Here is a 14,987-nt window from a genome sequence, read left to right on the forward strand (position 1 = left end):
AGCCTGAGAGGTTAACCATTGGCTAGATGATTTCCCACCACACTATACTTCTAGAGCGGTTATAGTGGATAAGAGGGATAGTCCTAGTTCAAAATCTGTGCCCTAATAGGCTAAAATGTTGCTGCACAAATTCTTGTAACTTTCACGGAGTACCACCAGATGGCAGTGCGAGATCTCTCATTCAAACAAAATCGAGCTATTGCGTTCAGTGTGCTCAGATTCAAAGGGTCGATTTCAGTCGTCGATTTCATTAGTTAAATCTGTGCCCAAGCACGAAGGCTCTCGAAAAGAGCAAAAATGTAAAAATATATACTTTAAATGAGCCATTTGCCCACTAAATAGGCATCCCAATAGCTTTTCTATACTATGATAAGGTAACAAAAATGACTATCCATTTTGAAAAACAATGCTGAGAGAGCTAACTCTGGAATATTGCTTTATCATTGGTTTGGAAATATGGCCCAGCCCATGTATGCCGGCTGTGTTTCCCAGTGCCCCTGAGCTGAATGAATGTAAAGACGAGATGACTATATCTATCAGAATTTATTGCAGATCCACAGTGGCTCGATTTAAAAATACTTTTACTCCTGGGGGGCAGAGCCTAAATCCTAGAGGGGCAGCTGGAGCGTGAAGTTGAGTATACTTCCTTGTAGATTTAGGAATCGAGGCACTTCTTGTCTGACATCTTTCATGGCATCTCTATTGTATGGGCGTTTTGCATGATTTTAGGTATAAAAAGATTATCGGAGGAATTTAGTACCATAGGAATAGAGTTCAAAGTGGTAGATGTATCACCGAGGGAGAGAAATGGCTAGGCAGGTATATCTGAGTAGAGTCCCTAAGGTGACCTTGGAGAGAAGTACAACTGAGACAGAGTTTTTGTGGGTGGCAAAAGGCACTAAAGAAGGGCATTGGCTTAGTGAAGCTAAGCTATGTCAGAGATGGAACCAGGGTCTGATTTTGGTAACTAGAGTCACAAGAGTGTAGGCTACCTATGTGCAGTATCTATGGCATTATTGGTATGAGTTGGAGAGAGCATGGGTTGGGAAGGAGAATAAGTGCAATAGTAGAATAGACAGTTCTATATGTCAATGACTCCCCCCCCCCCCCAACCATCTGTCTCCTTATTTCCTTAATTTATAGTGAAACTTTTTAATTAAAAAAACAGAATAGAGAAATAATAAGGTGGGCAAGGAGGATGTCCCTGAGCAAGTTACTTATTTCCATCTGCCTCAGTTTTCTTGTTTGTAAAATGGGAATAATAACAACTACCCTTTAGGGCTGTTTTGAAGATAAGATCTGATAATATTTATGAAATGCTTTGCAAACTTTAAAACATTATGTAAATACTAGATGACCATAATAATGATAATAATAACAAGTAGCATCTCTTCTAGGTGAGTAGTCCTAAAACAAAGAAACATTTAGGATTTCCTTTTTCTTTTAAATTAAGTTTATGCAATTAATTAATTAAGAATATTAGGACTTTCTTTTTCAATGGGAAAAATGCTTCTCCTCTAGAAATTCACAGACAACTTACTCTTTAATGTTTCTGGAGAATTTCTTTTCTTTTTTTTTTAGGGGACAGATTATAAAATTTTTGCAGTGCTTCAAGGCCCTGCCTAATTTGGAAAACCAGACAATTCAAACACTGTCCCTCAGCAGCTAAAACAAACTCTACCTGCTCTAGTGCAAACGTCTCCATCTGGGAGGTTAGAGGGTACAGTAGCAATGAATAATTGTTTTTAAATATGCTATGATTTCTTGCCTTGAAATAAAATTAGTTTCATCAAAGCACCTTGGATGTTGCATCTGGAGCATTTGTCTTTGGCCTCCTCCACTGGGACTGAAGAGGAAGGACTTGGATTTATTGCCTTCCCAGGCAACATGTTAGCTATAAAGCTCACCAGCAAGGCAGATGAGGGTCTGCTCTTTCTACTTTCAGACTCAGTGAATTAAGAGCAAGTAAGAACACTGTTTTTCTGTGCCTCTTTCCTCAGTGCATTGCCAATAGGTACTTAGTAATTGTCAAATGAATCACTGCATCTTGTCACCTATGGGGTTTGTGTTCTGATTTAATAAGGTGAATAAAAGAGTGTTGGATGTCCTTGATTTATTGGAAATTCAGAATGAGGTAATGTATAATGGTCATAAAATAAGTGACCTGATAAAATAATTGTCTGTGTTTCTTTCTTTCTCCCTGCGCTTTTCCCTCTCCCCCCTCTTCCAGGAAACCATTGTCTCTGAATCTAATTCACTGGATTCCAATGATGGCTTTATCTCTAGTCCATTCCGGTCCATGAATCACATCATGACAGTAAGTTATGCTCACAGTTTATTTCTGGGGTGGTAGATAGGATTTAGGTAACTATTTTGCCAAAGACATGCTCAGATTGTCCTTTGCTTTATTTCCTCAAGTTGGTCTGACTCTAATAGTGGTGATTATGGTATCCTTCCAAGCAATGCTGACTAAATTATTTTAGTCCTTAATGCATTAGCTAATTTATCTTTAAGGGCTGGGATTTCGCTCTCCTTTCCCAACTTTAAATTAAAGAAGAATGCACTTGCTAGTGAGTCTTATGGGGAAACAGTATTCAGAGTGGATTGAACTAAGAAATCTCAACAAAGATGCTGAATGAAATTAGCAAATTATCTTCATTTTGGTATTAGATGTATGTGTATGTGCCCAGGGATGTGGTATCTTGTGTACATGCAGATGGTGCTGTTATCCACTCTTCATAGAACATCCCTTTTGAGTTCTTTTCTCAGCAGTAATTGAGTGGTCAGTTCCAGAGCCAAGGAAAATGAGCTAGTCCCAGATTTGAATGGGAGGAGGATCTCCAGCTGGATTCCATTTGGGAAAGTGGGCAGCACTCTCAATAGTCCCAAGCTGCTCACTGCCACAAAAGCCCATATTATTTTTTTTTAGCACCAACATCCTCCCAGGGATACTCTATGTCTGGGAATCACAGGACACCACCACCTCAGATGAATTGAAATTGTAGGCACACAAAAGGATTACAGACAGATGCATGGTGGGGATAAGTAGGCCACAGTAGTATACTAACAATGATTTGCTTGGAAGAGACATAAAAACATCATTGGGGACATGCATGAACAGAAAGGTGGGCCAATTATGCAACAAAATGAGGAATAACAGATGGACAACTTGAATGCTACAATGGAATTGAAAATATATTCAAAGAACCATAGGAAGAACTCCAGGGTCCTGGGTAGATTCCACATGGAAGATGTACACAAAGATGTGGATGAGCACCCCCCCAGATAGAGGAGACAAGATTTAGGAAGCTATTTTGTCAAAAACAGATCTACATCTTCCTTTGCCTTATTTCTTCAAGTTGGTCTGATTCTATCAAGTAGCTATTGTGGACTTCCAAGTATAGTGGTAATGATTTTAGTTACTTTTACATTGGATGTTTTATCTTCAAGGGCCATGGTTCTTCCCCAAGAAAAATATACTTACAAGAGAGTCCCATTTGGAAACAATACTAATGGGGATTATACTGAAAAATCTGCAAACAGTATGCATTTTTATTTTGGATGAATTGTAATAGTGGATGTAATAGCCTCACCAAAATGAAATCCCAAATGCTTTATAAAATGAAAAGAGTATTTAATTTATTTGAACAAGTTTTTATTAACTGCCAACTGTATGAATGGCACTGTGGTAAGTTTGGGGGATTCAAAGAAGTAAATGGAAAGCAATTTTTGCCCTGAAAGAGTTCTACTGGGAAACATTTGTAAGATAATTTGAGGAGGGAGAGATAGAGGGATCAAGAAAGACTTCTGGATAGGGTGAGACATAGACTGAGACTTAAGAGAATCCAGAGATTCTCCAAGTTAGAATGCGCAGGAAGTATAAGGAGAGCCAATGCAGAGGACAAAAAGAACCCTAAAGAAAGTTTGTTTAAAACATAGCCATGTGAAATATCTGGAGAAGTTGACCAGAACTGCATTGTGAAGGACTTGAAATACTAAGCAGAAATGTTTGTATTTCTTTCTAATGGGAAGAAGGAACCGTTGAAAATTCTTGAGGAGGGGAGAGTCATATGCCCAAGCTTTTTGGCAGATATGTGAAGGACTGTTTGGAGGGGTAGATACCTGGAAGGCATGAATCCAATTAGGATATTTGATAAATAGTACAGCCAAGAATTGATGAAGATCTAAACTAGTATAGCAGGTATATGAGTGGAGAGGAGAGAATGGATGTGAAAAATTTTGTAGTTAATTGATAAGAGTTTAACTGGATATGGAGGATAAGGGAGAATAAAGAATCAAGGGTAACTCTAGACTTTTTACCTGGATAACTAGAAGAGTGGTGATGTCTTCAAAAAGAAATTAGAAATTGTGGAAGAGTGACAAGTTTGATGGGATTGAGACAATACATTTTATTTTGTACTTGAATTTGAATACCTATACAACATTTTGGTGAAGTTGTCCAAGTGGCAACTGGTATTGTGTAACCTGAGCTCAAAAAAGAGATTGGGTCTGTATCTTTAGATATGGGAATCATCTGCATAGAGATGGTAATTAAACCTATGAGAATTGTTACTATTATTCTTTTCCAGTTAAGTATGCCTCTTCATGACCCCATTTGGGATTTTCTTAGCAGAGCCACTTGAGTGGTTTGCCATTTCCTTCTCCAGTTCATTTTATAGATGAGGAACTGAGGCAAACAGAGTCATACAGCCAGTAAGTGTCTGAGGCCAGATTCAAATTCAGTCATCTTCCTGACTCCAGGATGGGCACTCTATCCACTGTACCACCTAGCTGCCCCACTACAAGAGTTGACAAGATTATTAAGAGAAGGTAAAGAAAGAAAAAAGATCCAGAACAAAGCCTTGGGGAAACATCTATGGTTAAAGGGCAGAAAATGAATGATAATCTGTCAAAGGAAAAATTTGTGATTGGGAAGAAGTCAGATAGGGAAAACCAAGGGAGGATGGTATCATATAAAGAGAGAGAGAAGCTTCTAGGAGGAAGACGTAGATAATAATAATAGCTACAGAGAAGTTAAGAATATTGAGGATTTAAAAAAGGCCACTAGATTTGGCAGTTAAAAGATGGTCGTAATCATGGACTCAGGAATTTCAATAGGTTAGTGGGGTATGAAACCAGATTACAAGGAGTTTAGAAGTGAATGGAAGGTGAGAAATTTAATCAATGAGTCTAGATTACTTTTTCTAGGAGTTTGACTATGACATGGGATGATAGTGAATTTCAGAGTCAAGTAATACATTTTGAGAGAATGAGGGAGCCTAAAGCATATTTGTAAGCAGTAGTGAAGGAGACAACAGATAGGAAAGAGAGGCAGACAGAAAGAAAGAATCAGAGATAGAGAGACAGAAGAAGAGACAGAGGGAAGGGGAGAGAAAGAGAGACAGAAAAAGACACAGAGACAAAAAGAGGAAGGAGAGAGGGAGGGAAGGAGACACACATACAAGACAGAGACAGAGACAGACAGAGACAGAGACAGAGAGAGAGAATGTGATCTAAGTGGTGAATACCCAGAGCAGGTGGGAGGGGAAGAAATCTAAGAAATAAACAGAACAGCTGATCTCAGCAAGGACAAAGACCAATTCTTTGTCAGAGACTAGTCAAAGAGGAGAAAGACAGGATGATGCAGAGGTTATAAAAGTGAGGAGAAGAGGAAACTCAGAATGAATGGCCTCTATTGTCTCAGGAAAGGAGGAAGCAAAGTCCTCTGCTGAAAGGTAAAGAAGGAGGGGCTGGTTTGGGAGGTTTGAAGAATGAAGAGACAGTTTGGAATAGCTTCTGTAGAAGTATGATAGAGAGTCAATCAGGTAAAAACAAAAGGATTGGCATACAAGTGAGGACCCAATTGAAATTAGATAATATAAATGTGTGGTGTACCTATTCAGTCATACTGTCATTCCTCCAAAATGGCACCATGTTGACCTATCTTCATTCTTTTGTTCCATCCTACTCTTTCTAATTCTAATGGATTTATAGAAGTTACTATACTTTGTTAACATTGAATAAAGGAAAACTTTAAGTACCAAACAACCTAATGAATAAAAATTGTATTAAATTCCACCAAGATTTATTATGTGCTTATTATGTACAATGTATTGTCCTAGGCACCTAGGAACAAAGGTGAAAACCAACATAATCAGAGTTTGTGATCTATAAAACATGAATACAAATAAGTATAATTATTCAGGTTTGAGAGTCATAAGTTCATCAAAGGTGAAAATAAAGTTGGGTAAGATGTTAAAGAGGAGAGATTACTTCCAGGTAAAATAATTAGATGGGATTATATGAAGGAGGTGCTACCTGAGTTGGTTCTTAAAGGAAGAGAAAGATTTCAAAAGGCAGAGAATTGGAGGAAGTCCATTCCAGGCATGGGAAATGACTTTGATAAAGGAGATGATGGGAAAGGTCAGGATGAAATTAGGAAAAGTTAAGTAGTTTCAGTTTATCTTGAATATAGAAGCTTGATTCAAGGGGAAATAGTATAAAATATAGCTAAAGAAGTATTTAGTCAACAAACATTTATTCAGCTCTTACTAAGTGCCAGGCACTATACTGGTAAGAAAGGAAGATGTTAGAGGAAGCCAGAGTGCAGCCAGGAGAGGTATGAGACATGGATGGCTTTGGTATAGTCCTTAAATGGAAATTCTGTGAAGAACCATACAATCCGATAGAGCATCTGCTCTATCCATTGTACCACCTAGTTGCCTATAATGGAAGCCACTGAAAGTGTTGGAGCAGGAAAATAGCAACACTGATCTGTTAGAAAGATTATTTTATGAATGAATGATTGAAAAACCTACTATATCTGGAATAGCAATTTTATTCTTTAGGCAATAATAATAATAGTAATAATAAGTAATATTTAAATGGTGCTTACTATGTGTCAGGTACTATGGTAAGTGCTGTACAATTATTATCTCATTTAATCCTCACAATGACTCAGAAGTAGGTGCTATTATTATTCCAATTTTATTGATGAAGAAACTGAAGTTTCTTGAAATGACTTGTCCAGGGCCACACAGGTAGAAAGGTTATGAGACTGAATTTGAACTTAGATCTGCCTGACTCCAAGTCATATACTCTATCCACTCTACCACCTAGTTGCCCATAAAGGAAGTCACTAAAAATCTCTAAGCAGAAGAATAGCAATATTGATCTCTTAGAAAGATTATCTTATGAATGAATGAAAAAGCACTGATTATCCATAGCATATACAACTAGTGCTATAGATACAAAGGCTTGATCTCAAGGAACTGATAAATTTAAAAGGGAGAGACAGCACATAGGGAAGTGTTCAGCTACAGGGCAGCTGGAGAGGCCCAATGGTCTCTGATTTTTCACTGATAAAAAAATATCAGTTTCTGATATCCAACCATTTGATGACACCAAAGACTTCAGAAGCTAGATTTTCTTCCTAAATCCTTTGATAGTTGGAACTCTGAAGGAGAATGGATTTCTAATACTTGCTGATATATTTTCTGGGTTTGGTGTTCTCATAACTTTCTCTTCTTAGATTATGGCTGTAGAGACTGGGCTAGAAGCAGAACCCATGACCCTCCATGATTGTGAAGGGACTTCTATTTCTAGGGTTCTGGGTCCCAGGATGGGTCCTAGGGGAGGTGGTGCTTAAGATGACAGCAGTGATTTGGTTCACTTGGCACATGCCACCTCCCATCTCTCTCTCTCCATATGAAGAATGTATTGGAGAGGGTAGACTGAAAGTAGGAATATCAGTTTGAATCCTATTACAATAGTCCTGCTAGTGTCAGTGGAACTGAAGAAACAGATATGAGATATTGCAAAGATAGAATGCTGGGACTTGGCATCTAATAAGATATGTGATCAAAGGAATGGAATGGAAAAACATTTTAAGTGCCTCCTTTGTGCCAGGCCTGAGTATGCCAAGTACTGAAGATATAAATAGAAGCAAGAAAGACTAGACCTTCTCTCAAGGAACTTATGTTCTTTTCTTTTTTGCTTGGTGGTGTTTCTTTTAAAAAATAATTAATTAATTAGGAATATTTTTACATGGTTACATGATGTGTGTTTTTTCTCTCTCCTCTTCTCTCCCCCCTCCCATAGCCAATGAGCAGTTTAACTGGGTTTTATACATATCATTGATCAAGACCCATTTCCATATTATTAATGTTTGCAATAGAGTGATCATTTAGAACCTATATCCCCAATCATATCTTCATCGAACCATGTGATCAAGGAAATGTTTTTCTTCTGTGTTTCTGCTCCCACAGTTCTTCCTCTGAATGTGGATAGTGTTCTTTCTCACGAGTCCCTCAGAATTGTCCTGGATCATTGCATTGCTGCTAGTAGAGAAGTCCATTACATTAGATTGTACCACAGTGTATTAGTCTCTGTGTATAATGTTCTCCTGGTTCTGCTCCTCTCGCTCTGCATCACTTCCTGGAGGTCGTTCCAGTCTCCATGGAATTCCTCCACTTTATTATTCCTTTTAGCACAACAGTATTCCATCACCAACTTATACCACAATTTGTTCAGCCATTCCCCAATTGAAGGGCATCCCCTCGTTTTCCAATTTTTGGCCACCACAAAGAGTGCAGCTTTGAATATTCTTGTACAAGTCTTTTTCCTTATTATCTCTTTGGGGTACAAACCCAGCCGTGCTATGGCTGGATCAAAGGGCAGACAGTCTTTTAAAGCCCTTTGGTCATAGTGGAACTTATGTTCTGATGGGGGGAAAGATACATATAGGAAGTGAAGATCAGGGAGGGATACTTTGGTAGTGTTGAATTGATCCCTGTTCTAGTTAAAATTAGGGTGGTGATAGGGGTGGGGAAGGGAAAGGCCTGGTGTGAAATTAATCAGGGAGTAAATCTTGTAGGACTGGGTTCAGGTCCAGAGTAAAATATGACCATTTACCCAAATAGAAAAGATTTCTTATAAACAAATATGATTAGTAGAAATATAATAATACAAATTATGTTTCAATAATAGGGAAATTAGAAAACAAAGAAATTATATACAATCACTAAATGAAGAAAAGACCTTTTCTGGTTAGGAGGACCATCATGCCATTCACTTTACAAGATGAAGATAATGAACTCATTTTGGGACATGTTGGGTTTGAATGCTGGAGACCAGGCAATTAGAGATGAAGGAATGATGCTTAGGGATGAAGTTGGGAAGATGGAGGTAAAGTTTTGGGATACATCTGCAGTGGGTTAATAATTGAAGCCATGGAAGAAAATAATATGAGAATGTAATGAGGAGGGGCTGTGGGTAGAGCCTTTGAGGTTTACTTAGAGGATAGGAAGAAGAGGAGATTGAAGAAGAATAGCTAGAGTGAGGGAGACTGTGTGGTACAGTGGTAAGAGCCCTGGCTCTGGAATCAGAGGACTTGGCTTAAAATATAGTCTCTGACACTATGTTGTATAGTATCAGAGGACATATCACAGAACCTCTTGGTGCCACAACTGTAAAATGAGGGAATTGGACTAGATAGCCTCTGGTTTTCCTTCCAGCTTTAGATCTAAGTGAAATGTTATGTAGTATGAATCTTAGTTCACTAGATTATAGTAGGATCCAGCCTTAAAAAAAAGAATGAAACTAGAAAAAAAAATCCAATTCATTTCTTGAAGAGACCTTGTGAGCCTGATTGTCAACTGCCTGTTTCCTGGCAGGATTATAAAAACACTTCAGAGGTTGTAATTTTTTGCAGTTTTCCAAGCTTTAGTTTTCAAAAGACTCCGCACAATTGTGTGTGGGTGTGCTGTTATCCTGAGTGGTTAGAAGAACTTAGCTGTGAGTGCCATCACTAAATGATTCTTTTCCCCCAGCATGGCCTTCATTTCTGCTTCAAGAAGAACAATGAATGATCTCTAGGGCCAACAATGCTGGGGCTCTCTATAAAGCAGGGAATTAAACTCACTCTCTGCTCTATGGGTTTCCCATCACAAATACAAGGACTGACAGAATGGGAGTGGGATGGATGAGGGAATAAATTCAAGTATCGAGTCCAAGGAGGAAACTTTTCTCGTTTCCTACAAAGTTTCATAAACCAGTCTTGATTTTTGATCACATAAATCCTATTTTAGATTGTGAGCTTTTTGAAGGCTGGGTCTATTTTGGCCTTTCTTTGATCACCAGGTTTAACACTGTGCTTGGCACATCATCAGCTCTTAATATATATTTGTTGACTTGGCTTGACTTAAAAAACATATGTGGTGGCATGATGTAGTGAAAAGAGTGCTAGACATGCCATCAAGAGAAATCTGGGTTCAAATCTGCCCTATGCCAATTACTAGCTGGGTAACAAAAGTAAGTCACTTAAAAAAAAAAAAAGCATATGTTACTCTAGAAACTCCTTTTGCTCTAGATTGTACCATTAAAGCATATGCGCCTTGAGGTCAAGGATTTTGTTGGGGTGTTTGTATTGCTGGCACCTAGCAGAATGTTGGACACATCGTCCACTCGGATACTTCATAAATACTTGTTGACTCCTTTACTTTTCAAATAAGCCAGGGATGACACAAAAGGACTTCTGGATAGCAGTTGTTTAACACACTTTTGCTGAATTAAATGTGAATGTATTTATAGGATTAATGTCATAGGATTATTTATTTGTTTATATTTTTAAAATTTTCACCATCCTTTATCTTTTATTATTAAAGAATTTAAAGCATAAAGAAACCTTTGAGGTAATTCAACTCAAACCTCTAATTTTTTTGCCTTGACAATGGATTTCTTTATATGTTTTTACTGGTATTTTCTCTTTCTATCCCACATTCATTTTCAATATACCTCTCCCCTCTTTTTACCAGTCTAACAATTCCTTGAAACGAAGAATAAAAAGGGAGGAATAACACTCCCACCTTTCAGTATAACTATGTTCCATACCAATCAAATTTGGCAATGTATCTTACATTCCACACCTATAGTCTCTCACCTTTACAAAGAAAGGAGGAGGTGCATTTTTTCATCTCCAGCGTCAAACTTCTTGGCAACTCTCTCATCTTACAAATGAGGAAACCAGAGGAGCAGTGACTTGCCTAAGGTCTCATGAGTGAAAACTTGCAGAACTGGAATCTGAAAATTAAGACCTCTGATTCCAGAGCCAGCATACTTTTCACTGTGTCCTGGGAATAAATAACTTAACCTGATAGGAATCTTGCCCATAAGAAAGGTTACTCTAGTAAGGAGATTCAAAAAGCAAAATAGGAATGCTGAACATTTCTATTCTATAGTACAGGGAAAAAAGCATTGGCTCCAGAGTTAGAGAATCAATGTTCAAAAACTGCCTTGGATTCTTTGCCAGTGTGACATTGAGCAAGTCGTTACATCTCTCTGTCTCAGTTTCTTAATTTATAAAATGAGGGTGTTGACTCTAGCTCTAGAACTATGAGGTAGCTTGGTAGATGGAGCACTGGACCTGGACCAGTCAGGCCAATCGGACTTAAAATTTGGGCTAGTTGGGGGCAGCTGGGTAGCTCAGTGGATTGAGAACCATACCTAGAGACGGGAGGTCCTAGGTTCAAATCTGGCCTCAGCCACTTCCTAGCTGTGTGACCCTGGGCAAGTCGCTTGACCCCCATTGCCTAGCCCTTACCACTCTTCTGTCTTGGAGCCAATACACAGTATTGACTCCAAGACGGAAGGTAAGGGTTTAAAAAAAAAATTTGGGCTAGTCATTTGCCTTCGGGTTTGTCTCTATTTCCTTTTCTTATAAAATGGGAATAATAATAGTATCTACCTCCAAGAGTTGTTGTGAAGATAAAATAAGATAACATTTAACAAGTGCTTTGCAAACTTTAAAGTTCTATCTAAATGCTATTATTATTATTATCCTATGCTATATAGAATTTTCATTGCCTTAGAAGTATAATAATTTTCTTACAAAAGATGGGCTGGCAAAGCTTCCTTTGAAGGTTTGGCTATTGCTTGGAGCATTTCTTCCCTCAGTACCTTGCTGCTCCCTAAGAAAGTCACTTTATGTCCAGGTCTCACAAGTGAGAATTCTTAAAATAATATCCTAGCACACATGGGATTGAAAAACATTTCAGCAAGGTATTAAGGTACCATTTTTTTTTTGTTATTCACAGTCCTGGGTCCTGGCTCTCTGACAGGCTGGTTTAAAAGAGATTTTTTGTTCACTCCAAGAAGCAAAGTCCAACCTGATATTCTATGAGTCTTTTCAAGTGAGGCTACTTAATCCCATTATCAGTCATTGGGCTGCTTCTGGGGATATGAGCTTGTGAACTATAGATATCAGAACAGGGCAGCAATAACTTTGCTGCTATGAAGCCAATTATAGGAACACAAAACTTGCAATCCCTTCTTGCTCCACAAAGCCGCCTTCTAAATTAAACTTTTGGCTTCTTGGTATTGTTTCTCTAATGGATCAAATGTTCTTTTGATGAAGAGTTAGTGTAGACTCTTTGGATGGGGTGAAGGGGGTATGTGGAGGTGGTATAATAATAATGGATGACTATCCTCACTGCCATAGGGCCTCTCAAAGACAAGATAGCTGGCTTATGAGACCGGCTTGCTAAGTGAAATATTTCAGCAAACAAATTCTTTAAGCTCTTCTGGCTTAGTTTTGCTCTGTAAAAATAAAATGATGTATTTTGCTTTTTTAAAAAATATCACCTGTATTTCCCGATGTATCCTTTTCTTTTCTCCTTCCCAATGAATCATCCTTTAAAGCAAAGAATAAAAAGGAAGAAAAAATTCAGATCCGCAAAATTGACCAAGATATCCTTCCTCCTTCCCATTCCACTCTCCTATTGAAAAAGAAACAACCCTTTGTAGCAAATAGGAATCATCAAGCTAAACAAGTTCTTGCATTGCCAATGTCCAAAAACCTACAGCTACAGCCCAATGAATTTGAATAATGAACCCTCCAAAGAGATCAAGTTGTTTCAACTCACACTGCACATTACATGTCTCATTTTGCATCACCATTCTTTCCGGAAGTGGTTAACATTCCATCATTGTTCGCTGGCATTGTTGTTCAGAAAGATCTTAAGTCTTTCAAAATTGTTTGGTTTTACTCCTTTAAATTTTTCTCCTGGTTCTACTTACTTCACTCTGCATTAATTCAAGCAAATCTTCCCAGGTTTCACCAAAGCCACCTTTTAATCATTTTTATGGCATAGTAGCCTTTTATTACATTAAAATACCATAATTTGCTCATCCATTTCCCAGTCATTGAATACCCCCTAATTTCTAGCTCTTTGTTACTACAACTGACTGTTCTTGTTGGGGAAAGATAATACTAATGATGGTAAATAATAGTTATTTAGCCAGGTATAGTGTTAAATGCTTTACAATTATTATCTCTTTGATCTCTGTAGCAATCCTGGGAGGAAGGTGCTATTATTTTCTTCATTTCATCAATGAGGAAAGCAGAGGTTAAGTGACTTGGCCAGAGTTAACACAGCTAGGAAGTGTTTAAATCTGGATTTGAACTCAGATCTTCTTGGTTCTAGATCAAATGCTCTATCTACTGTATTAGCTAGCTTCCTTTCTGCTTCAAGAACAAAGTGATTGACCTCTTTCAGAGGTGGAGATGAGTTGATCTTTGCTTTGTTCTTTTTACCATCTAGGACTCCCTGCAAGGGCCAAGTACACGTGGTAATAGGGGCCTTCAGGGCCATTGTCCTTGGCACCCATCTGCAATTCTGACCTGTAATAGCTGCTCTGAATATACTTCATTAGTTGAAAATAAGACTCACTGCTATATGCTGCTCAGCCAACATAATCCTAGAGATGAAGGATCTGGGGCAGGGAGACAAATTGGGCTTGTGGTATATTACTTAAGCCATAAAGATGAGTTCTGTTTCCTGTTTGAAAAAGTGAATAAAGAACAAGATGGTAGATGGGATGTGTTGGTCAATAATGTCTATACTAGCACTCATGCCAACATTTCCCATTTGAAGAAATCCTGCAAGTGCCTAGCTTCCATATGGTGTCATATCAATAATTTGGGACTTCAAGCCCACTACTTGTGCTGAGTGTTTGAGTCTGGCTAATGGTGCCAGTTGGCCAAGGGCCCTTAATGCTTATGTCTTCATGATAGGCCTCAGTATTATTTTCAATGTGGCCTATGGTATAGGCATGTGCTGAGCTGACTACAGTCTATGACTCCAGGGTGTTGCCTTTGTATCTATCTGGCCAGGGCTGGTGTGGACATGGCTACTGATAGGGAAGGTGAACAAGGCAGTAGAATTTTGGGCCGGCCAACTATCGGAACCATTCCTAGATGGAGAGGTCTCAGAACTAAGCATCAAATATGTGGGTCCTTGGCAACAGATTCCAGTATCCTATGCCCGAGCAAATGAGTGCTACCAGCCTATCATCTGGCATGACAATTTAACTTTTGGGTTGCACATTACCATCATGTCTGGCATATCCATATTCCATATTGTTTGGATCTTTGCATTTTTAGATTCCTGATTTGACCTGCCCAAGTGGATTATGGTCCTCTACTCCAGTACATTCTGATCTTATTACCTAGTCAAGCTGAAGGGGAAAGTGTTGCTTTCTGACTTCCCAGACAGAGCAAATTACTCTCTACCTCTCTGCCCTAATTTTCAGCTTAAGGTCCCAGAGTAATTTGACATATCTGCATGAGTACAGTTCTTAGTTTCCATATTCCTGAACTCTTGAGCATCCTTTTTCTTTAAATGAAGGCTTACACAAGCCTTTCCTCCATTATCTATAATATTATACTGAAATAATCTCTGCATTGCAGCATATTCTAGAGCATTAGGCCACTGAATAGAGGTTGATATCTGTTTTCAATAATTTAATGATGGCTCCTCGTTATGTCAACTGTATTCCTTCCACATCCAGCCAGAGAGACTCTTTCAAGAACAGCATCTGGACTATAATGTTTGGGTTCTGCCTTTAGCCACCATAGGTTTTATGATCCCTGGGACCTCTCGTACTACTTAATGTTTATGGACTGATTTCTTTTCCTTCTTTTCTCCTGT

At 38.4% G+C, this 14,987-nt stretch overlaps 1 protein-coding gene across 1 annotated transcript in view; it reads left to right on the top strand.

The window, feature by feature from the left end:
• LOC103104019 (uncharacterized) overlaps positions 1–14,987 on the top strand; it is a 62,956-nt gene that overhangs the window by 21,428 nt on the left and 26,541 nt on the right. Inside the window, exon 4 of the mRNA XM_056818410.1 lies at positions 2,231–2,317. Coding sequence (XP_056674388.1) covers positions 2,231–2,317 — 87 coding nt within the window. The remainder of the gene's footprint in view (positions 1–2,230; positions 2,318–14,987) is intronic.

Source organism: Monodelphis domestica, chromosome 2 (genome assembly GCF_027887165.1).
Source record: "Monodelphis domestica isolate mMonDom1 chromosome 2, mMonDom1.pri, whole genome shotgun sequence".
Taxonomy (NCBI): Eukaryota; Metazoa; Chordata; class Mammalia; order Didelphimorphia; family Didelphidae; genus Monodelphis; species Monodelphis domestica.